Source organism: Rhinichthys klamathensis, unplaced genomic scaffold, assembly GCF_029890125.1.
Source record: "Rhinichthys klamathensis goyatoka isolate OS25496 unplaced genomic scaffold, OSU_Roscu_1.1 h1tg000065l_1, whole genome shotgun sequence".
Classification (NCBI taxonomy): Eukaryota; Metazoa; Chordata; class Actinopteri; order Cypriniformes; family Leuciscidae; genus Rhinichthys; species Rhinichthys klamathensis.
Window position 1 is genome coordinate 40,237 of NW_026606608.1, and position 24,912 is coordinate 65,148.

Below are 24,912 nucleotides of genomic sequence, written 5' to 3' on the forward strand. Positions count from 1 at the left end.
GACTATTTGTTTTTGTGAATTGAAAAATTAAAAATACACATAGTTGGATCAACTAGTAATGATATGACCTACTGCAGTTATAGGCCTATTCACTGTAGGTTTTTATAAGACTGATATGTTGTTGTAAATTTATATAAAGTTAGATATTAACCAAATTTAGCCCATTAGGTAGGCATACAGTGTAATCATATGGATCCTCGATGAAATATCTGCTGTACTATTCTATTGGTCATCATACAGCTACCAAACAGTGTCCTACACATTTTATGAAGACAAACACAATTTATCCCTTTTCTAAAATTCCAAGGGCCATTAAGAAGAAAGAGATAATATTGTTGTTCACAAAAAAATATTTATTAACACCATTTATGAATTATGATGACTCCCCTATGGTTTACCACTCTTTTTTAACTATTTTTCTACCCTCCTGTCAAAGGCTCACTGATAATAAAAAAAATGAACATTTAAAACAAATAAAAAGGACATCATGATTTGATCTTGTCACTGTGGGTGTGTGTGGGTGTGCAGCCCAGTATTTATGTCAGGTGAGTGTGGATTGCATCAATTTGCTCCTGATCTTCAAAGTACTTAACGGTCACAGGCACTTGTTAGTGGAACAATAGTGGAAAAAGTGTCAAGCCACTTTGATTTCTTTTGGCCAACGATGATGGACTGTGCAGAGAAAATTAAAAATGATATTAAAAACATGTCCATGTATGTCTCTGTAAGTCGTTTATTTTGTAAGTCGTAAAAAAAAAGAGATGGGTGTTTATAGGTTTAGAGAGAGAGAGATTTTTATTTCCTTTCATTTCAATTCATTTCATTTTTCATAGCTAAAGCAAACACACACCTTTATGAGATGCAAGTTAAAGAGAAGGTGTTAAAGACAGATAAAACCCACATTAAGTGCACATACCCTACATTTTAGTCCAGACCGTAAGCTATTTTAAGAAAAAAAATTATATTAAGATATAAATTAGATAATTAGATCATCTCATTTATAAGAAACAACTCATACCAGAATTTACATTCAAACCATATGGGAAAAGTTTTGAATGTGGGTTTAATCATGTATGACGTTGGAAATAAATCAAAATATTTAAATGAGTGTGCAGTTCAACTCTTTACTTGGAGAGATAGATTATAATACATGCCTATAATAAATGTGTCTTTTGTGTGTTCACACCATAGACTATAAAAAACAAGTTCACATATTTCCAATATCTATGTAATGTTGCCCCAGAAAGTGGAATAGGCTATGTTTTAATTCAAGGAGTAAACAGGGTCTTACCAGAATCTCACGCAAGCTAAAGACAGGCAACAAAAGAAAATGAAAAAGAAAATAAATTTTAAATTGAGTAGAGAAGACTAGGGGCAGCTAAACCTACATGTGGTTAGTTTAAGCCAGATAGAACATAACCGTCAAGAACTTTCTGTCTCTCTAAATAAATTAGACCCATCCATAGAAATTAATTGATATACCTACCCTATAGCTCTGTCGAGCTAATCGTTTATAAATAATAAATGTTGCATCATTGCTAAACAACAAAAACTTTAGCAGATTATTTAACATACAAATGACAGAATCTATATTTTTTTGTCAGATTTTCATTCTAACGATATTAATCTTGATTATACGGTATTATTACTTTGTCTTCTGGGCAAGTTTAATCTTCATAAAGACAGCACCATTCAATGTAATCCTGATTTCAGAATATTCTCCTCTGAAATAAATTCCCTTTTTTCTTCTTTTAAGAAAATGTCAAAACCTTTAAACTCAAAGGTTTCTAAAACAAATAATATCCTTGAGTCTGTTGTAAAGAACCTTTAATTTTTTATATTGACAAAATGTAATATTGTATTGATTTGTTTCTCTTCTCACTGTCAATGTCTTGTATATCAAAATAAATAAATAAATACATTTTAAAAAAAGATTATTTATAGGCCTACTTCAATTCGTGTCGCTGTACAGCCTCCCTACTGGACGCATCAGGAACAACAGGGGCTTAAAACTGTCAGGGGCGTAAAACTGTCAGTTTACTTTAGTGCGTATAAAGACGCACAGTTTTACAATGTTAAGACACCAATTTGAACGTGTTTCTTAACGCGCACATTCTGTACGTATTGAAGTGTAACATTTTAAAAAAGCAGACTTACCTTTAGATCAGAGCCATATAGAGGTTTTTTTCTCTTCTGCTCAAAAAGGCTGCCTTTATTTGACCAAAAACACAGTAAAAATTGTAAAATATTATTACAATTTAAAATAACTTTTTTTACGTGAATATATGTTAAACTGTCATTTATTCCTGTGATCAAATCTGTATTTTCAGCATCATTACTCCAGTCTTCAGTGTCACATGATCCTTCAGAAATCACTCTAATATGATGATTTGATGCTCAAGAAACATTTCTCATTATTATCAATGTTGAAAACAGTCAAATTTCAGTGGAAACTGTGATACATTTTATTTCTCAGGACTGAATAGAAAGTTAAAAAAAAACTGCTTTTATTTTTAAATATGCTGCATTGATGCATGTCTTTAGTATCAATTTTGATTGATTTAATGCATCCTTGCTGAATAAAAGTATTGATTCCTTTAAAAAAGAAAGCTTATATGTTACATCTGCATGTGTGACGCCAGACTCTGGTTCCCTGTGGTGGCGACGGCCCGATTGACTTCATCTGTCTGGTGAAGGGTTGGCTGGGTCGCGTCTGCCAGCTTTTGGGCTCAAAACCGAACCTCATTCGAGAGGGCGAACTTGCGGCCTTCCTTTCTTACGCCATCGCTTATCCTCAAAACTTCCTCACTGTGATCGACAGCTACAGTGTCAGCTGGTGAGACATTCCCCGAGGCACGTGATGATGGTGTATGTTGATGTTTTATCTGGCTGTAGATGACCGTGGGCCTTTCTCAATCGGTGTTCTTGTCTGTAGGCCTACTTGTGTTCTTGTGAAACGTAATCTTTTGTGGCCCAGGTACTGTCGCATTGGACTATAAGTCGCATTTATTTAGAAATGTATTGCACAAAATCCAAGACCAAGAACAGACATTTAATCTGAAAAGTTATTCAACTCCACAATAGCACGCAGAACAACAGGCGGAATAGGTGTCCGGTATGTTAACGTAACACAGTTACGTTATTCACGTAATTCAGCTCCACAAGTTTGCATTTTGGCAAGAACGTTATAAATCCCGGAAGTGTTCTTGACACGCCCATTTTACCGAGGATGCATCGGTTGGTAACTTGGGTGCTTCTCAATATCCCTCCTCGTCTCCTCGATCCTCCGTCCTCCATCCTATGACCCGGAAACCGATCGAGCTCAGCCATCTTGAAGGACATCTCAATTTTCTAATTGCACCGCGAGGAGGCGAGGATGGAGGAGTGAGGAGGCTTCCAGAGGAGCTATGAGCGAGGATACAAAGGCTGCGTTCCAGTCCACTTTTAGACACGCACTTGCGAACTTCCCTAAGCACTTCCCCTCGGGGGAATCCCTGCCGCCATTTTGAAGTGTGTTCCACTTCGCGAAGTGGACGAGGGAAGTTTATATGGACAGACACTCGTTCCCTCGATTTAGACCGAGGGAGCGAGTCTACTTCATATGTACACTTCATGCACCTATATTTCCCACAATGCAGTACGATTGTGACATCACCACAGATCTCGTCTAATCACAACCACAACAAAGAACTCTATGATATATATAACAAAAAAAATATTTAAAACAACCCAAACACACCTATACATTTTGATGCTGCATTAAACAAATTCTTAGAGGGAATACAATTTTAATTAATAAATCAACTCCATAGCTGATTCCAAGTGATCAAGGGCTTAGGACGTTCCAGTTCAGCCCATTGCAGTTTCCGCCAGTAGTGGGCACTCATGCAACGTAAGCAATGACGTACATCCGAGTGAACGAGACGGAGGGAAGTTAGCGAGTGAAGGGCATGTCAATTTTGGACTGGAACGCAGCAACAGGGGTGCTTCTCATTTCTTATTTGTGCATCCTCGTTTCCTTTCCTCGCGTCCTGCAGGGGGTGGAGCTGAGACGCGAGGAAAGGAAACGAGGATGCACAAATAAGAAATGAGAAGCACCCCTGTTGCTGCGTTCCAGTCCAAAATTGACATGCCCTTCACTCGCTAACTGAAGGAACGGAAGGCTGCAAGGAAAGAAAAGGAGGACGGAGGAATCGAAGGAAAGTTTTTTTATACTTTGGAACACTTGATCACTCGAGCGTCACTTCACTGCGTCATCAGCAGCGCTCAAAGTGTCACGGGGGACAAGCGTCTTGGCGGAACCTTTCTTTTTGGGGTTTTGTTCCCCTGGGGGACAATGACGGCCGAACACCATGACGGTTCCGGTTCCCCGTGAGGAGATCATGGCGGCGGGCGAGGCTTGATTAGAAAACTCGCGTCAGGTGGCGGCGCGTGGGATTATGATCCGCGATTGGGACACGTATTAGGAGAGAGTGTTATAAAAGCCATTCTTGATGAGAGAAGAGACGTGGTGGTGGTGGATTCGGAGGGATACAGGCAGTGGGACAGAGATTGTGAAGACTCCTATCAATTCAAGTGGGTGAAGAATTAAGCTATATCGTCTTTGAATGAATAATGAGGATCGTGGGAAACGCGTTGTGAGTTTGGCTGAGCTTCAACTCTTCTTCTGATTGACTTTTGATCATTACTGTGGCAGCCTGGGACAGTTAAGTACCATCTTTGTAATTCTAAAGAGAAGATAAAGATTTACAGTTTCTACTGTGGTGGTTGAGTCGTGTGTCTGGAGGCTGGGAATTAACCAAAACATCTTCTGATTTCTTCGATGCCAGTGAACAACAGTGTTAAACTGACTCGTGTTCAGCCCCTGCTTATTCGATCTATTGGGGAGGAAATGTCAACTGGATGGTGAGAGGAATGCCTTGGGGTGCACCGTGAGTCTGTTCAATTTTGCAGTCAAATTGTGGAAGTGAGCACAAGTGAGTTCCTGAAGTGTTCTGGTGAATTTGTATGAGTGTGGATTTGGGTTTTTTGCTTTCCACTCCAAATCACAGCAGACTTCCTTCCATACCGGGGCCGCTGAGCTATGTTGTTTAAATGATTCCATGTCTATCGAAGAGGTGTTATACAGAGAGGTCTTCCAGTCCCTCCTGTTTTCTGGGGCAAAGTAACGGAGTCGACGGAGAGCTCTGAGGAGGCCGACACCGTCTAGACCACACTGGTGAGATCGACTAATTCGATTGTGTTGTATACTGATAAGTGACTCTGTGTTCCCCATCAAAAGACTAAGAGTGAAGCTCTGCTGTCCGAGCGGCCATCTGCCCAGGGTCCAGTATCCACCAAAGAGGAGTTGTAATACGTTACCACCTATCTGGCCCTTGCTGCTCCACTGTGAAGCTCTGTCGCTTGAGAACCCACCTGGTCCACGCTGTTCCGTTGTGAAGCTTGGTCTGAGTAGCCATCTGCTCAGAGTCTAGTATCTACCGAAGAGGAGTTGTTATACGTGACCCGCCACCTACCTGGCCTTTGCTGCTCCACGGCACTGTGAAGCTCTGTCGCTGGAGAACCCACCTGGTCCACGCTGTTCCGTTGTGAAGCTTGGTCTGAGTAGCCATCTGCCCAGAGTCTAGTATCTACCGAAGAGGAGTTGTTCTACGTGACCCGCCACCTACCTGGCCTTTGCTGCTCCACTGTGAAGCTCTGTCGCTTGAGAATCCACCTGGTCCACGCTGTTCCGTTGTGAAGCTTGGTCTGAGTAGCCATCTGCCCAGAGTCTAGTATCTACCGAAGAGGAGTTGTTATACATTACCCGCCACCTACCTGGCCCTTGCTGCTCCACTGTGAAGCTCTGTCGCTTGAGAACCCACCTGGTCCACGCTGTTCCGTTGGGAAGCTCTGCTGTCTGAGTGGCCATCTGCCCAGAGTCCAATACCCACCGAAGAGGAGTCATTGTACATTACCCGCCACCTACCTGGCCTTTGCTGCTCCACGGCACTGTGAAGCTCTGTCGCCTGAGCACCCACCTGGTCCACGCTGTTCCGTTGTGAAGCTTGGTCTGAGTAGCCATCTGCCCAGAGTCTAGTATCTACCGAAGAGGAGTTGTTATACATTACCCGCCACCTACCTGGCCCTTGCTGCTCCACTGTGAAGCTCTGTCGCTTGAGAACCCACCTGGTCCACGCTGTTCCGTTGGGAAGCTCTGCTGTCTGAGTGGCCATCTGCCCAGAGTCCAATACCCACCGAAGAGGAGTCATTGTACATTACCCGCCACCTACCTGGCCTTTGCTGCTCCACGGCACTGTGAAGCTCTGTCGCCTGAGCACCCACCTGGTCCACGCTGTTCCGTTGTGAAGCTTGGTCTGAGTAGCTATCTGCCCAGAGTCTAGTATCTACCGAAGAGGAGTTGTTATACATTACCCGCCACCTACCTGGCCCTTGCTGCTCCACTGCACTGTGAAGTTCCGTCGCTCGAGACCCCACCTGGTCCACGCTGTTCCGTTGTGTAGTTCTGTCCGAGTGGCCATCTGCCCAGAGTCCAGTATCCACCGAAGAGGAGTTGGAATACGTTACCACCTACCTGGCCCTTGCTGCTCCACTGTGAAGCTCTGTCGCTTGAGAACCCACCTGGTCCACGCTGTTCCGTTGGGAAGCTCTGCTGTCTGAGTGGCCATCTGCCCAGAGTCCAATACCCACCGAAGAGGAGTCATTGTACATTACCCGCCACCTACCTGGCCCTTGCTGCTCCACGGTGAAGCTCCGCTGTTCGAGTGGCCATCTGCCCAGAGTCCAATACCCACCGAAGAGGAGTTGTCGTACGTTATCCGCCACCTACCTGGCCCTCGTTGCTCCACTGTGAAGCTCCGCTGTCTGAGTGGCCATTTGCCCCGAGCCCAGTATCCACCGAAGAGGAGTTGTTATTACCCGCCACCTACCTGGCCCTTGTTGTTCCACTGTGAAGCTTTGCTGTCTGAGCAGCCATCTGCCCAGAGTCCAGTAACCATTGAAGAGGAACTACTACCCGTTATTCGAAGCCTAGAGAAGATACGCGGATTGACTTTTAATATTCTTGTTCTTAACTTAATAAAGCAAATATTTTTATTCCTTTACCCTTGTTGTCCCGCCTTTTCACTGGTTTGCTCCTCGAGGTGACACACCTATTAGAGGTGGTGGTGGGTCGGCCACTCCGGCCTGTGACAAAAGTGGCGTAGTCGGCAGGATTAGTCCCTCGAGTTTGAGCAACCAGAGGTTTCCTAATGGCGGACGAAGGCCCAGATCGAGTATCTGGCGGAATTACAGGGCCTGAGCGAATCGCAGAAATTGCAGTTTATCTTGCGCTCACTCGAGGGCGAGGCCAAGAGGGAGGTCCAAGCCGCATCTGAAGACACACGGACTACTGCAAGGGCTGTCTTCGATTTCTTGGCTGCCCAGTATGGAGATGATACGCCCGTAGCTACCCTTCGAGCTCAGTTCTTCAATTGTAGACAGGGGCCCAGGCAGACCCTGCGGGCCTTTTCCTTGCAACTACGAGAGCAGTTTACTCGATTGAAGGGGAGACAGGGCCACGGTCTGGGAATGGAGGAGACTTTGATAAGAGACCAATTACTTATGGGCCTCCGAGAAGGGCCCGTTCGCCAGAGTCTACGTTCGCAGCTTCGCCGAGATCCCACCTTGTCATTTGAGGATTTGCGTAGAGAGGCTTTGGCTCTGGAAATAGATCATGCTGAGACAGCCGATTCCTCGGTTTGTATGGCCGCCAGTGGGACTGGTCCCCTCATTCCGCCTGAAGCGACCGAGTGGAGGCAGGCACTACGCGCCGAGTTGATGAGAGACGTCCGGGAACAAATGTCTGAAATGTCTAGGACCCTTCTCGAAGAGCTTCGTCGAGGGCAATCTGGTGCGAGGCCTTTGCCTCGGGAGCGGTCCTACTCGGATGGGAATCGGGATTCAGGACGTCGCCCTGCTCACTCGACCGGTCCCACGTTCCAGTGGGACGGGCAGGGTCGACCCATCTGCAACAGCTGTGGAGAGTCGGGGCATATTAGTCGCCAGTGTGGCTCCCGACGTGGCCCGCAGGGGGGTTTTTAGAGTTGCCGGCCACTGTGGGTCAAGTGGTCGGGACCCCTTTTATCGACCCTCCCCCTTTGCCTGCCCCTCGAGACAGCTTGGTTGGGCACTGCCCAGTTGTGGAGGTCCAGGTTAATAGTACTCAAGTCCGATGCTTGGTTGATACTGGCTCTCAAGTCACGATGCTCTCCGAGAGTCTGTCGAAGGAGCTCTTCGAGACCCACCACCTACAGGAGACGGATCCACCTTGGCTTACCCTGAGGGGCGCAAATGGACTGGACATCCCTTACACTGGGTACCTCGTCGTTGACTTCAAGATCAGAGGCGTCAGTGTGCGGCAGAAGGGAGTTGTTGTCGTCCGGGACCATTGTCTGGGGACGCACCGCGCCCTACTGGGCATGAATGTTATTTTGGATTGCTGGGAGGAATTGTTCCAGGTTAAACCCGCTCGGGCATCCCCGGTGGTGGAGAGGCAGGAATGGGAATGTATTATCACCGACTGCCGAAGGATCCAGGCTGCTAGGACCCAGGGGGATCGCGAAGATATCGGTCGTGTGGCCTGTCGCTACGCTCTGTCCATACCAGCACGGAGTGAAGCTGTCGTTTGGGCCCGGGTGCCAGCCCGTTCTCATGGGCCCGAGAGCTGGGTCCTTGTGGAGCCCCATGGGGATTGTCAGACTGTTGAGGTGGCCCGAGGACTCGCTGTAGTCCATCGGGGACGAGTTGCTATAAGAGTACGGAACGGGAACTCCTATCCTGTCAACTTGTATCGCCACCAGCGATTGGCCCGAGTTACCTCGGTGAGCCCCCAGCAAGTGAGAGAAGGCGAAGATGTTCGTTTTAGTCAAGTTAGCTCCACGGTGGTCGAGGTGGCCATTGTACGGGTGGATCAAAGGGCAGGCCCGTCTAGAGAGGAGGTGCCGGTCCACCTAGTGGGGGAACCTCTGCGTGGGGAAGGGTTGGAGGAGGATCAACAGTGTCAGCTCCGGGATTTCTTGGTTCAGTGGCAACATGTGTTTGCCACCCATGACGAGGATTATGGTTGTACCGATATCGTGAAGCACCAGATCCCCACGGCTGATGCGACACCAAGTCGGGAGCGGTATCGCCCTGTCCCGCCAACACTCTATTCCGAGGTCCGTACCCTGCTGCGGGGGATGTTGGAAAAAGGAATCATCCGTGAGAGTAGCAGCCCCTGGGCAGCGCCGATAGTCTTGGTACGGAAGAAGACCGGGGCCTGGAGGTTCTGTGTCGATTACCGGAAGTTAAACAAGGTAACCAAGAAAGATGCTTTCCCGCTGCCGCGGATAGAAGACTCCCTCACTGGACTGACCCAGGCAGCGTGGTATTCAACTCTGGATCTGGCCAGTGGGTATTGGCAGGTTCGTGTAGCGGAGGAGGATCGGGAAAAGACGGCTTTCACTAGACCCTTTGGGCTGTTTGAATGGGACAGGATGCCGTTTGGCCTGTGTAACGCCCCAGCCACCTTCCAGCGGCTGATGCAGAGGTGCCTGGGTGGGCAACTGGTGGATACTGCATTAGTCTATCTGGACGACGTCATTGTCTATTCCCCAGACTTTGCTTCCCATCTAAAACATCTAGAACAAGTGTTCAAGGCTATGGAGAGGTATGGGCTCAAGCTGCAGCCGGATAAGTGCCGGCTATTTCGGAAAGAGGTGAAGTTCCTGGGCCATTGTGTAAGTGCTGCCGGGGTCTCCTTGGATCCGGAGAAGGTGTCAGCTGTTCAGAGGTGGGAACCCCCGAAGACTGCCCGGCAAGTAAGGGCCTTTTTGGGTTTTGTAGGTTATTATCGGCGATTCATTAAAGACTTCTCCAAGATCGCCAGACCCATAAACCAACTGCTCGTGGGCACTGGACGTTCTCGAGGTCGGGGGTCTCCCGTTGTCGCCTGGGACTCTGCTTGTGATACCGCCTTCCAGGTGCTCAAGCAAGAACTGTTGCAGGCCCCCATTCTGGCCTATGCAGATTTCACCCAGCCCTTCATCCTGTACACGGATGCGAGTAACTTTGGGTTGGGAGCAGTGCTCGCCCAAAGGCAACAGGGAGTGGAAAGGGTTATTGCTTACGCAAGTCGGAGTCTCCACCCAGCAGAACGGAACGATGCCAACTATAGTTCCTTTAAGATCGAGCTGTTGGCCCTCAAGTGGGCCATGTGTGAGAAATTTAAAGACTATCTGTGGGGAGCCAAGGTACTCGTTGTGACGGACAATAATCCTTTGGTCCACTTACAGGCGGCCAAGCTGGGAGCTGTGGAGCAACGCTGGGCAGCCCAATTAGCCAACTACGATTACCAACTTCAGTATCGGCCGGGCCGAGAACATACAAATGCCGACGTACTCTCCCGACTTCCTGCTTTTGCTGTAGGTGGTCAACAAACGGTGTCTCACCCTGAGTTGGGTGGAGAACTAATGGTGAGAACAGTGGAGGCTCCCGGGATAGAGGAGGAAGAGATTGCCACAGGCTGGGGCTGGGACCCGCAACGGTGGAGGGGGCTGCAGGAGGCGGACGGTGATCTGGTAGCAGTTTGGGCCTACCTGGAACAGGGGTGCCTACCCGGAGTGGTGGAGAGGCGAGCTCAGACACAGGCAGTGAGGCAGATCCTTGGACAGTGGGAGAGGCTCTGTCGGAGAGATGGAGTAATCTGTCGGTCTGTCCAGGATCCAGTGACCCATGATGAGGTACACCAGATAGTGGTACCGGGGAATCAGATCCAACCTCTGCTGCGGGCCTATCACGCTCAGGCAGGGCATCAAGGACAGGAGCGGACTGTGTCATTATTGCGGAGGTGTTTCTACTGGCCCGGGATGGAGGCGTCCGTGAGTACTTTCATTCAAGATTGTCCTCAGTGCATGCTTTTTAAGGCCCGGAGGGAGGTCAGAGCCCCAATGGTCCCCATGCGGCCCAAGTCTCCATTACATATTGTGGCGATGGATTTCTTGACATTGAATCGACCAACTGATCGTTACCAGAACATCTTGATAGTCACGGACTTGTTCACCAAATACGCTTGGGCCATCCCGACACTGGACCAGAGTGCTGGTACTACCACAGCTGCTCTATGGAAGACGGTGATTCAACCCTTTGGCTGCCCAGAGACCCTCCACTCTGATCAAGGGCCGAACTTTGAATCAAGGATTATACGAGAGCTTTGCCAGCTTTATGGGTGTAAGAAGACTCGTACTACCCCATACCACCCTCAGGGGAACGGAGGGTGCGAACGGTTTAATCAAACTTTGCTGAGTCTCTTGGGGACTTTGGATGCTGATCAGCAGAACGATTGGGCAAATTGCTTACCCGCCTTGGTCCAGGCGTATAATAACAGTATACACAGCACCACAGGCTATGCTCCGTCTTACTTGATGTTTGGGAGACATGTGCGGTTGCCCGCGGATCTGCTCCTAGGGACGGCTTCGGCGGGAGAGGCATTCAGTACCACCGAATGGGTGAGCCGGCATCACCGAAATCTTCATTACGCTTACCGACAGGTTACGGACCAGATAAGCACAGCTGCAGCTAAGAGTAAGCGATTGTACGATCGGACGGCAAGGGAGGCTCCCCTGTTACCTGGTGAACGGGTGTTGGTGCGGGATTGTCGGCGCCAGGGGAAGGGGAAACTTAGTGACCGGTGGGAGCCCAGGCCTTATGTAGTTGAGCGGCAACATGGCCCTGACCATCCGGTCTATACTGTGCGACCCGAAGGAAATTCAGGCCCAGAACGAACCTTACACCGGAACTTGCTCCGTCCTTGTCCAAATTATCCAAGACTGAGGGAAGAAGTTCCGTCAGTGTCCACGGCCCCCAGGTCACCTGTAGTGGGGTGGGCGCTCGTCCCGAGGCCCCCCGAAGTCGAGATAAGAGGGGCAGATCCGGTAGTCCCACCTACACGCTCCCAACGAGGTACCCAGGGCCAGCCTCCGGTGGGATAAGGCGAATGGGACTCGAGTCCCACGTTCTAGGGACTAGAACGGATGGGCAGGGGGGGATGTCACGGGGGACAAGCGTCTTGGCGGAACCTTTCTTTTTGGGGTTTTGTTCCCCTGGGGGACAATGACGGCCGAACACCATGACGGTTCCGGTTCCCCGTGAGGAGATCATGGCGGCGGGCGAGGCTTGATTAGAAAACTCGCGTCAGGTGGCGGCGCGTGGGATTATGATCCGCGATTGGGACACGTATTAGGAGAGAGTGTTATAAAAGCCATTCTTGATGAGAGAAGAGACGTGGTGGTGGTGGATTCGGAGGGATACAGGCAGTGGGACAGAGATTGTGAAGACTCCTATCAATTCAAGTGGGTGAAGAATTAAGCTATATCGTCTTTGAATGAATAATGAGGATCGTGGGAAACGCGTTGTGAGTTTGGCTGAGCTTCAACTCTTCTTCTGATTGACTTTTGATCATTACTGTGGCAGCCTGGGACAGTTAAGTACCATCTTTGTAATTCTAAAGAGAAGATAAAGATTTACAGTTTCTACTGTGGTGGTTGAGTCGTGTGTCTGGAGGCTGGGAATTAACCAAAACATCTTCTGATTTCTTCGATGCCAGTGAATAACAGTGTTAAACTGACTCGTGTTCAGCCCCTGCTTATTCGATCTATTGGGGAGGAAATGTCAACTGGATGGTGAGAGGAATGCCTTGGGGTGCACCGTGAGTCTGTTCAATTTTGCAGTCAAATTGTGGAAGTGAGCACAAGTGAGTTCCTGAAGTGTTCTGGTGAATTTGTATGAGTGTGGATTTGGGGTTTTTGCTTTCCACTCCAAATCACAGCAGACTTCCTTCCATACCGGGGCCGCTGAGCTATGTTGTTTAAATGATTCCATGTCTATCGAAGAGGTGTTATACAGAGAGGTCTTCCAGTCCCTCCTGTTTTCTGGGGCAAAGTAACGGAGTCGACGGAGAGCTCTGAGGAGGCCGACACCGTCTAGACCACACTGGTGAGATCGACTAATTCGATTGTGTTGTATACTGATAAGTGACTCTGTGTTCCCCATCAAAAGACTAAGAGTGAAGCTCTGCTGTCCGAGCGGCCATCTGCCCAGGGTCCAGTATCCACCAAAGAGGAGTTGTAATACGTTACCACCTATCTGGCCCTTGCTGCTCCACTGTGAAGCTCTGTCGCTTGAGAACCCACCTGGTCCACGCTGTTCCGTTGTGAAGCTTGGTCTGAGTAGCCATCTGGTCAGAGTCTAGTATCTACCGAAGAGGAGTTGTTATACGTGACCCGCCACCTACCTGGCCTTTGGTGCTCCACGGCACTGTGAAGCTCTGTCGCTGGAGAACCCACCTGGTCCACGCTGTTCCGTTGTGAAGCTTGGTCTGAGTAGCCATCTGCCCAGAGTCTAGTATCTACCGAAGAGGAGTTGTTATACATTACCCGCCACCTACCTGGCCCTTGCTGCTCCACTGTGAAGCTCTGTCGCTTGAGAACCCACCTGGTCCACGCTGTTCCGTTGGGAAGCTCTGCTGTCTGAGTGGCCATCTGCCCAGAGTCCAATACCCACCGAAGAGGAGTCATTGTACATTACCCGCCACCTACCTGGCCTTTGCTGCTCCACGGCACTGTGAAGCTCTGTCGCCTGAGCACCCACCTGGTCCACGCTGTTCCGTTGTGAAGCTTGGTCTGAGTAGCTATCTGCCCAGAGTCTAGTATCTACCGAAGAGGAGTTGTTATACATTACCCGCCACCTACCTGGCCCTTGCTGCTCCACTGCACTGTGAAGTTCCGTCGCTCGAGACCCCACCTGGTCCACGCTGTTCCGTTGTGTAGTTCTGTCCGAGTGGCCATCTGCCCAGAGTCCAGTATCCACCGAAAAGGAGTTGGAATACGTTACCACCTACCTGGCCCTTGCTGCTCCACTGTGAAGCTCTGTCGCTTGAGAACCCACCTGGTCCACGCTGTTCCGTTGGGAAGCTCTGCTGTCTGAGTGGCCATCTGCCCAGAGTCCAATACCCACCGAAGAGGAGTCATTGTACATTACCCGCCACCTACCTGGCCCTTGCTGCTCCACGGTGAAGCTCCGCTGTTCGAGTGGCCATCTGCCCAGAGTCCAATACCCACCGAAGAGGAGTTGTCGTACGTTATCCGCCACCTACCTGGCCCTCGTTGCTCCACTGTGAAGCTCCGCTGTCTGAGTGGCCATTTGCCCCGAGCCCAGTATCCACCGAAGAGGAGTTGTTTTTACCCGCCACCTACCTGGCCCTTGTTGTTCCACTGTGAAGCTTTGCTGTCTGAGCAGCCATCTGCCCAGAGTCCAGTAACCATTGAAGAGGAACTACTACCCGTTATTCGAAGCCTAGAGAAGATACGCGGATTGACTTTTAATATTCTTGTTCTTAACTTAATAAAGCAAATATTTTTATTCCTTTACCCTTGTTGTCCCGCCTTTTCACTGGTTTGCTCCTCGAGGTGACACACCTATTAGAGGTGGTGGTGGGTCGGCCACTCCGGCCTGTGACAAAAGTATCTGCCCTTATGTTGTTGAAGTTTGGCTATTTAAGAAATTTTTAATAAATAATAATAAAGCAAGATACCCTGTTGAAATATGTGCGATGTGTGCTTTATAAAAACTGCAATGGTAAAGTATAAATTAAAATGATTGTGACCGACGTGAAGGGGGAGATTTGATACGTGCGTCACGTTTAGTCGATAAAACACTTCCGCAAAGCATACAACTGTGTATCCTCGCTCATAGCTCCTCTGGAAGCCTCCTCACTCCTCGATTCTCGACTCCTCGCGGTGCAATTAGAGAATTGAGATGTCCTTCAAGATGGCTGAGCTCGATCGGTTTCCGGGTCATAGGATGGAGGATCGAGGAGACGAGGAGGGATATTGAGAAGCACCCCAGTTGTATGCTTTGCGGAAGTGTTTTATCGACTTAACGTGACGCACGTAGAAATTCTCCTCCCCTTCACGTCGGTCACAATCATTTTAATTTATACTTTACCATTGCAGTTTATACTGTATAAACCACACATCTCACATATTTCAACAGGGTATCTTGCTTTATTATTATTTATTACAAATTTCTTAAATATCCAAACTTCTACAACATAAGGGCAGATGCTTTGAGCGCTGCTGATGACGCAGTGAAGTGACGCTCGAGTGGTCAAGTATTCCAAAGTATAAAAAACTTTCCTTCGTCCTCTTTTTATTTTTATTTTTTTTTATTGCATTTCTAAGAAGATACAACATCAATGCCATGGGGTAAATACAGTTGAGAGTACAATTACATGTTATAAAGTCAGGAGAGTATCATGCAAATGACACAGTGAGATAGTTTTAAGAGCTTTGGAGTTGCTGGATGTACTGAGAGTGTCCAGGTAGGATTTAAGTTCCTTACAAAAAAATAAAAAAGTAGGGCTTAGCACCCTGAAATTTACATTTGTGTAAAAAACATTTCGCAAGAAAAATAAATAGGTTTATCAAAAAATATTGGTCCTTTACATCTTTTTCAAAGTTGTGCTGACCAAATAGAACATCTTTGTATGACAAAGAAAAACTCTGTGATGAAAATGTGTGAATAAAGATACAGAAATCCTTCCAGAACAGACTTGGATATGTGCATTCCCAGAAGAGATGGGAAATAGATTCGTGTTCAGTATCACAAAAAGAACATAAAGTGTCAATATCAGGAAACATCTTTTTCAAGTAAAGCTTCACAGGATAAAAAAGATGAAGTAATTTGTAAGACACATCCTTAACCTTATTGGTTATTAAATATTTAGAAGACAAAGTCCACACTTTCTTCCATGTAATATTGACAAACTGGCCGTTCCAGTACGACACAATGTATGGAAGAGAAACAATCTCATTTTGAAATAGCTGTCTAATTCTTCTGTTCCGACTAGAAGAGTTAGATAAAAAACAAATATTTCCAATCATTGTATCAAAAGGATGAGCTATTGACATAGAAATATGGGATCTAGCTGAGTCTCTGAGAAGAGTTATTGCTCCATAAGGGATGGCATCCATTACAATAGCAAACTCTCGAGGAGTGACAGGTATTGTACTTGTTCAAAAACTCTGAATATGAATACAGGTATCCATCAGAATTGATTAATTGAGAAACCAAAATGAAATTATTTTTAACCCAGTTTGGGAAAAACAACGACTTATTTTTATAAATAATATCACAGTTATTCCAAATAAAGTACCGGTGAGGACTAAAATTGTGTTTATAAATTAGGTGCCAGGCCAAAAGCGCTTGTTTATGAAAATTTGACAATTTAAGGGGCAATTTGGTGATGTTGTAGTTACATAACAATAGAAAAGGGAGACCTCCCACCTTAGAGAAAACAAGACTAGGAAAAGTATTCCAGAAAGAATCAGGGTTTGTTAAGTACACTGTAAAAAAAAATCCTAATTTTACAGAAACTAACTGTGATTTTTTGACGATCATTTTCTTTCATTTTAAATTGTACTCAAAACACTGTAAAATTACAAATAATATCTGTAAAATAAAAATTCAGCTGTTATTTTAGGTATTGTGACATTAATGACAAATTGCAGTGATTCACATTTTTTATACAGGAAATTGATTGTATTTTTCATACAGTATTTTTTCTGTTTTCTTAAATTACATAAAAATGTTTGTAAAATTACAAATATAATCTGTAATTAAACAGTAACAAAACAGTTAAATGATAAAACGGTCAAATGACTGGCAGCCCCCAAAAAACTGTAACATTAAAGTAAAAAATCCTAAATTAAATAAACTGAAAAACACTGTGATAATTCAGGATATACCTGTAAAATAACAATCATATACCTTCAGTGAAAAAAATATCGTAAAAAAAGGGTCAAATGACTGGCAGCTACAGCTGCCAAACAAAAACCATAAAATTAAAGTAAAATCTTCTAATTCAAATAAAACAAAAAATACTGTTATTTCACAGGTATTTCCTGCATTATTATGATCATATACCTTCATTGTAAAAAAATCGTAAAAAAAGGGTCAAATGACTGGCAGCTACGGCTGCCAAACAAAAACCATATAATTAAAGTAAAATATCCTAATTTAAATAAAGTGTAAAAAACTTTAATAGAAATGTGATGTCACCATGATTGAGATCAGTGTTTGCTTTAGTTGGGCTCATGACTCTTGAGTTTCAACATTACTTTTTCTCTGGCTGCTTTAACTGTGTTTTGATGCACATTTATTATGGCAATAATTGCAAGAGAAAATATAAAATGATCTTGGTCATTTATTGATCATTTTATAGTGATCATATGATGATCTGATTCACTGATATGACAGTCAAATCTCTATTAGCTGTGAATACATTATATATAGATGGACTTTAGTGTTATACAAAGGCAATTATTATCATACTTTTTTCACATGATTTGTTGAAATATTGTGGGATCAGTATTATTGCAATCTCAAATTTAAAAAAATATATATATTCTACATAATTTTTTTTTAGTTGGTTTATTTTGTTAGGAGTATAGAGACATCAAGAATCAACATATGAATCTCAACAATGGTGACAATCAACAAAGCCTTTTTGTGACTTTATAATAGGTCAGTTTTTTTTTCATTGTCACCATTGTTGAGATTCACACGCTAATTCTTGATGTCTGAGTGAGTCTGTATGATCCTGTCAAAACATTTTTTGCATAATGACTTCATAAAATCTTATATCACAGCATTGTAGGATCTCCTATAGTAATACTGGCATTCTAAATTAACAATTAACATTTTACAACTTAATCAGCCATTAAAAAGTCATACCAATCAGGTGGTATCAATACAGCAGACAACTGCTTGATGAATATTATCACTATTAAGTGACCAACATCATTTGATCTGAGTTTTTCTCAATATCCTACAATAACAAATATGCATCAAAGACATGCACAGTTAAGAGAAAAACTAATGTTAATATATGAAGGGTCAAGAGCCCAACTAAAGCCAACACTGACCTCTATCATGGTGACATCAAACTTTATTATTTTCAATAAAATATCAACTTCTAAACCTCTGTTATTTCTCAATAAGAATGTTAGTGTGAAAGAAGGATTGTAATAAGTGAAGATGCTGAGATCTTGAGAGATCTGTTGGTGTTTAATGTTCTGTTGGGATGTAAAGTGTTTCTGTATGGTGTGTTTTGTGTGTGTCACCATTGTGTTGAAGAGTAGAGCCTGAGCTTCAGTCCAGGATGAGCAGAGTAACACTGATGAAATGCTGTGTGTTGCTTTATTTAACAGACAGTAACTGTGTAGTTGTTGATGACGTATAATCACAGTAAATCATGCATGTAGTTTATAGCAAGATATTTACTTTTTACAGTGAATGTTTTTTAGTAAAAATTCAGTATATATATATATATATATATATATATATGTGTGTGAAACAACTGTGTTTCTGTTAAAAAGCTTAATGAAGATTTCTGAAATAGTATTTATTATTTAAATTAGGATATTTTACATTCATTTTATGTTTTTTGTATGGCAGCCATTGCTGACAGTCATTTGACCTTTTTTTTCACAGTGAAGGTGTTTGATCATAATAATTCAGGAAATAACTGTAAAATAACAGTGTTTTTCTGTAAAACATTTAAGGACAAAGTTTGGAAAAGTTTTTTGCACTCAATTTAAATTAGGATATATTACTTTATTTTTACGGTTTTTGTTTGGCAGCCGTAGCTGCCAGTCATTGACCGTTTTTTTACGATTTTATTTTTTACAGTGTACTGTTTTAACCAATTTATCTTAAAAGTATTATTTAAAGAAGTAAAATCTAGAAAGTTTAGACCACCACACTCATAATTATTAATAACCACAGACTTTTTAACGTAAAGCCTCTTATGCTTCCACAGGAAATCAAATAGCATTCTATCAATATCTGCACATGCGGCTTTATCCACATATAAGGAGAGAGCTGGGTAAGTCATTCTTGAAATACCCTCAGCTTTAGCAATAAGAGTTCGTCCTCTCAGAGATAACCTCTCTGTAACCATGAATTGAATTTCCTTTTAGCTTTCCCAACAACTGGGTCAAAGTTCAGTCTGCATCTGACTTTATCATCCTTACATATGGATATACCCAGATAGGTCACCTGTGACTTAACTGGAATACCATAAAGAGATAGAGAAGGACATGTTTTAACAGCTAACAGCTCACATTTATTAAGATTTAAGTTTAAACCAGAAGCTTTGGAGAAAAATTGAATGTGTTGGATTGCAATCGGAATCTGTAATTCATCTTTTAAAAACAGGGTAGTGTCGTCAGCTAGCTGACTAATAAGTATATGTTTGTTGGAAATAGTAATACCTTGCAGATGGCTACTCAGAAGAAAGGAGGAAAGAAGTTGTGCAGCCACAAGAAATAAATAAGGGGATATAGGGCAACCCTGACGAACTCCTCTTGACAATTGAAATCTAGGCGAGGTACCCGATTTAAGGTTGATGGAACAGTTGGCATTGTTATAAAGAGTTCTTATAAACTTGCAGAACGGATCACCAAACCCAAGCTTTTGGAGAGCTAGAAAAATAAACTCGTGTTCAAGAGAATCAAAAGCTTTGTAAAAATCGACAAAAAGAATAAAACTGCCATCATCAACTAATTCGCTATAGTCTAATAAATCTAGAACAAGTCGGATATTGTTTGCTATATGTCTTTTTGGCATAAATCCTGATTGAGTCTCATCAATAACTGAACTCAGAACACACTTAAGTCTTTTGGCCAAAGCCCAAGCTAATATTTTATAATCGTTATTAAGAAGACAAATAGGTCGCCAATTATCTATCAAAGTTGTATCTTTTTTAGGTTTAGGTATCAGAGTTAAAAGCCCTTGTGTTAAACTAGAAGGCAAAGTTTCTAACTGAATACTCTCCAAAAACATCTCTAGCAGGAACGGTGCTAATTCTTCAGCAAAGTTTTTATAAAACTCGGCCACACTGTAAAAAATGATTTTGTGGTGAAGTAAATACTACTGAAAAAAAACAATGTAATTTACATGAAAAAGTTAGTTCAGGCAATAATTTAAAAAACTAAGTAAATTCCATATCAGTACTTAATTCAAGCGAGTAGAAATGAAAGCGTAAATATCAACTTAATAAAATTAAGTAAAAATTACTCAACTTTTCTGATACTGGGGTTCCCATCATGTATGGACCTTGAATAATTAATGAGGTTGATTTTTCACTGGTTTCCAGCTGTGTTTACACTGTTTTATCATTGCTTTTGTTGTTAGGATTATAGTAACTTGCCATTTTGTGACATTTCGAGTAAATTTTCTGCTCAAAATGACACATTCAAACACAAAAACGATCCATCAAATGTTACCGTCATTGTGTATTTTCTACCAAGTATTGAGGTCTTTGCATTCACATGTTGTTTAATATCTGACATGATGTAGTATAAGTTACTTAGAAGTTCTAAGTAAAGCACATACTGGTATAATTCAATATTATTGTTTGAGTGAAATGTAATGCAAAGGAATTTTCAACTAAATTGATATTACTCAACCTTTTACTAGCCAAGTTAAAATTTCTTATTTACTTTGTTACTTTCACTTGACTAGGTTAAGTAAAGTTTACTTAATTCCATATTCCAAGTAAATTTAACCTAAATATTTCTAATTAAAACTACTGATAAATATGTTTAGGTTTTTACTTGGCAAATCGTTGTAAATTTACTAGCATTTTCTGAGTGAAAAAAGTTAGCAAGCTTTTTTCAAGTAAATCCTACTCCAAATTTTTTTCAGTGCAGGAGATTTGTTATTTTTAAGGCCCTCAATCCCCTCAATCACCTCAGTGATAGTTATAGTTTTATCACAGGCAAGCTGCTCATCTTTAGATATTGATTTAACCTCCTTTAATGACTGAAAGAAAAGAGAGGTTGAGTCCTTACAGTAATTGGATTTATATAGTTTAGAATAAAAGTTACTACAAAAAGAGACAATTTCCTTAGAATTATCTGTGTTAAAATGCCATCAATTTGTAGCGAACTAATGGAAAGATTCCTGGAGTTTTGTTTTTCCATTCTAAAAAAATAAGCAGAGCTCTGTTCACCTTGTTCTAGCCATTTCCTCCTTGAACGAACATAAGAGCCTTCAGCTTTGTATTTATAAATATTGTCTAATTTAGATTGGAGCTCTGTAAGTTCTGTTAGATCAGTTTCCGATAAGCTTCCTTGAATTTTGCTCTGAAGTGTTAAGATTTTTGATATGACCTTCTCCTCTTCATTCCTTCTCTGTTTTGCCAAATTGCTGCTAAAATGTCTTATACACATTCCAACTTCATATTTTAACAATTCCCAATTTAGACTAAAAATTTTTTCAGAAGAAGCTTTAACCCAGTAGTATCGAATCAGAAAGGAAATTCTTTTTTTCAATTCATCATGCTTAAGTAGAGATGAATTCAATTTCCAGTAAGAGGCTCTAGAATTTATATTTGAGTGTCCTGTGGATAGAGGAGCAGAAAGGAGAATAGTGTGATGATCTGTTAGGGGAGAGGGAAGAATACTAACCGAAACATTATAATCTTTGAAAGAGTTTGGTACAAGCCAATAATCTAAACGAGAAAGTCTTGAGCGATTCTTGTTACCCCATGTATAAGATTTAGTATTTGGAAACGTCTCCCTCCAAATATCAACTAAATCCAACTTCTCCATGAACATTTTAAATTTTAAATTAGGAGAAGTAGACTGCCTAGGAGGAAATATATCAAGATTGTTATCAGGAGTGACATTAAAATCACCACAAATACAAATTACAGCATCAGGAAATGTATTAAACCATACTAAACTTTTGTCTCCTATCTCATCAAGTAACAAGTCATTTTCTCTAGAGGTATTGTATCCGTAAATGTTTACCAACAAAACAAATATATTATTAATACAAATGACCAACATAGGAAAGTGCCCCTTAGGATCTATATAACTCTGTAACACTGAACCTGCAAAATGGTTTTTCATTATCATCACACCAGCAGAATGTTCTGAACCATGAGCCATCCAAACCTCATTGCCCCATTGGTTTTTCCAAAAAGTAGTGTCATTTGAAACAGAGTGAGACTCCTGGAAAAAACAAAAGTCACTTTTGAAAGACTTAGCGTACAAAAACAATGCTTTACGCTTTACATTATCACGCAACCCCCTGGCATTGAGAGAAACAATCGAAATAGACATTCAAAAGAACAGAACAAGAGATAATAGAAAAAAGGTACCAGTAGTAGAACCCTCAAGGGAAAAAGAAAAGAGCATCGGTAGCTGACTAACAGAGTCAGGTAAATGCAATCTTCGGCATAAACTCAGTCAATCAAATTAGTGAGCTTTCTTAAAATGAAATATATTACACCCACTGAAATTAAACTGGTTTACCATGCTTATGGTGGAAAAATTTCAGATCCATCAACAAAGGCACGACCTCCAATGAAGTGAGCTTTCTTTCCCTCTTTTCGTGCCTTATCTACAGCAGGCCAAAGCAGCTGTCTTCTTCTGTCGCGATGAGATCCTCCGTGAAGCGAAGTTGATTGGCACGAAGAAACTCCGACGTCCTCGCTGCCTTCCACACTCCGTCTCTCATAACTCGCGAAGAAAATTGAATAATGATTGATCGCGGTCGTGAGCTATTCTGGAGCCTCCTTCCAACGCGGTGAACTGTATCGATTTTGTCTGCTAGGTTGCTTCCTCCCTCAGGGAAAGTGGCTTCACAGATACGGATGGATTCCGCCCTGACATCTTGACTTTCCTTCTCAGTAACACCGTGTAAACGTAGATTCCAGCGACGGGAGTATCTTTCCAAGTCAGTGAGACGCTGTTCACAGAATCCCATCTTTTTCTCTTCAGTGCTCAATCTTTTCTCTACGTGAATGACTTGGCCTTTGATGTCGTTTAGTTCAGCACATACGAAGTCCACTGTTTTTTTTAAACCTTCAATTTTTAGGGCATTTTCACTCACCATTCTCTCTATGGCGTCAGAATGAGTGTTAATCAAATTAGAGAGCGTCGAAACAACAGAGGAGATATCATCATCATCTGCCTTTGTGACGGTCCTCTATGCATCAGTCTCGTTGTGTATGTGGAACATCTGCACAAGGAGAAACCAAAGCGAATCAGGAATGGCATGACATCGCAGACAGAGAATAGAACAGCCCACAGCAGTTATCAAAAGTTCTGCTCTTTTTTATTAAACTGTTCCAAATGTGATCGTATAGTGGAATGATTCTTCTTTTTTTAACAAAAGTACAAATATACATGTTTCACAATTCTTTGTCTTTTCCACAGTAAAATGTGAAATAAAATAAAATAAATAAAATCTCCAGCTTCTAAAGCACTTCTGCTATATGAAAACAGTGTATAAAACAGCAAATTGTTTTCAACAGGAATATTGCTGTTATAACATATATTTTTCACACAACAAAAATAAACATCAAATTCAATATATTACCTGCACAAGGAGAAACCAAAGCGAATCAGGAATGGCATGACATCGCAGACAGAGAATAGAACAGCCCTACACAACACACGGTAAATCAGACGGAGGAATAGCAACATTATAGCAAAATAGCAACATGCAACATGTGCTACATTTAACATTCAACTCTAAAACTAATGACTCACTCGACGTCAAACAAACAGCATTCATCTCTTAGTTACATCATAACAAAAATACAGTGAAATAAAACATTGTGTAGTGAGATTTAAAGCACTTAGGCTATTATTGTCTCTGCAGCGTTTAACATGCGACTTACCACAGCAGTTATCAAAAGTTCTGCTGTGGATTACCCAGAATTCGCTATTTTTAGCACCGTGGCGCAATACCAAGTGACGCCAGCAGATGGCGCTGTCCCCATTTTTGCAGGAATTTAACAACTATATACAACCCGTTACATACACCCCCCTAAATTTCTGCTAAATCAGGGAAGCGCATCCAAAACAGACAAAACAGAAGAAAGAAGTGAAAGAGAAAAAAATAATAATTATGAATTACATTGAGCGTTACTGCCTTATTATCAGTTACAAAACTCCTCCTACAGAGATATGCAAGGATAGGGTGGTACCAAAACCTAAACCTTAACATAGACACAAGAGATGCCGTTTACACCTCTCCTAATTGACACAGCTCAAGAAAAATAACTCCAGAGAAAAATGGAGTATCTGTCTACACTCTTGAACAGAATTACTCAAATGTACATTATAAAGTCTCAGGCTACACTGCAAAAACATTTCTCACTAAAGTAACAAAAGAACCCACTGAAGACCTTGAATCTTCCACAACCTGGTCATTCATTTCACAAATCAATCTCTTTGGAGGTTTAATGGTCCTACCAGTCCTAGTCATGTCTGGGAATACTCGCCCTGGCTGGATGCAAATTACAGGCTCAACTGATTCTGAGTCTACACTACTGGGAACATGTGAGTGTGCATCAGCTGGAGAGTCTGGGGGGAGCTGTATGGGGTGACTGTGGGCAGACTGATCATCCAGGAATGATGACTGGCTCACATCACTGCCCCGGCCAGTACATACATGACTGTCGTTGACAACATCATCCACATGAGGAGTATTCTCTGCTGCGTTGGATGAACTGGGTAAGTCGACAACAACTTCATCAAGTTCAGCAGTCTTCCCAGATTGCAAAATCCACTGCAATGTTTTTTCATCACTGTCAAGTAGGTCATGAGGCAGAGCATCACCATGATCAGTCCCAGCACCAACTGACAGGGAATCAGACAACAGGTCAGCATCATTGTTTCTCAACAGGAAACTAACAGGAAGGAGTAGGTTTCGGTGAACTGTTTTTTCTTTGCCAGTGACTGTGTCCTTCACACGATAGACATTGATTGCTGATCTTACTGACAACACTTCGTAAGGAATTGACTCCCATTT

The 24,912-nt window shown here is 43.1% G+C and overlaps 1 protein-coding gene across 1 annotated transcript in view; it reads left to right on the forward strand.

The window, feature by feature from the left end:
* Positions 1-664: 664 nt before the first annotated feature.
* Positions 665-24,912, forward strand: part of LOC130084483 (nicotinate phosphoribosyltransferase-like) — a 54,843-nt gene continuing 30,595 nt past the window's right edge. The window contains exons 1-2 of the mRNA XM_056249943.1: positions 665-724; positions 2,643-2,836. Of these exons, the coding sequence (XP_056105918.1) occupies positions 665-724; positions 2,643-2,836 (254 nt within the window). The remainder of the gene's footprint in view (positions 725-2,642; positions 2,837-24,912) is intronic.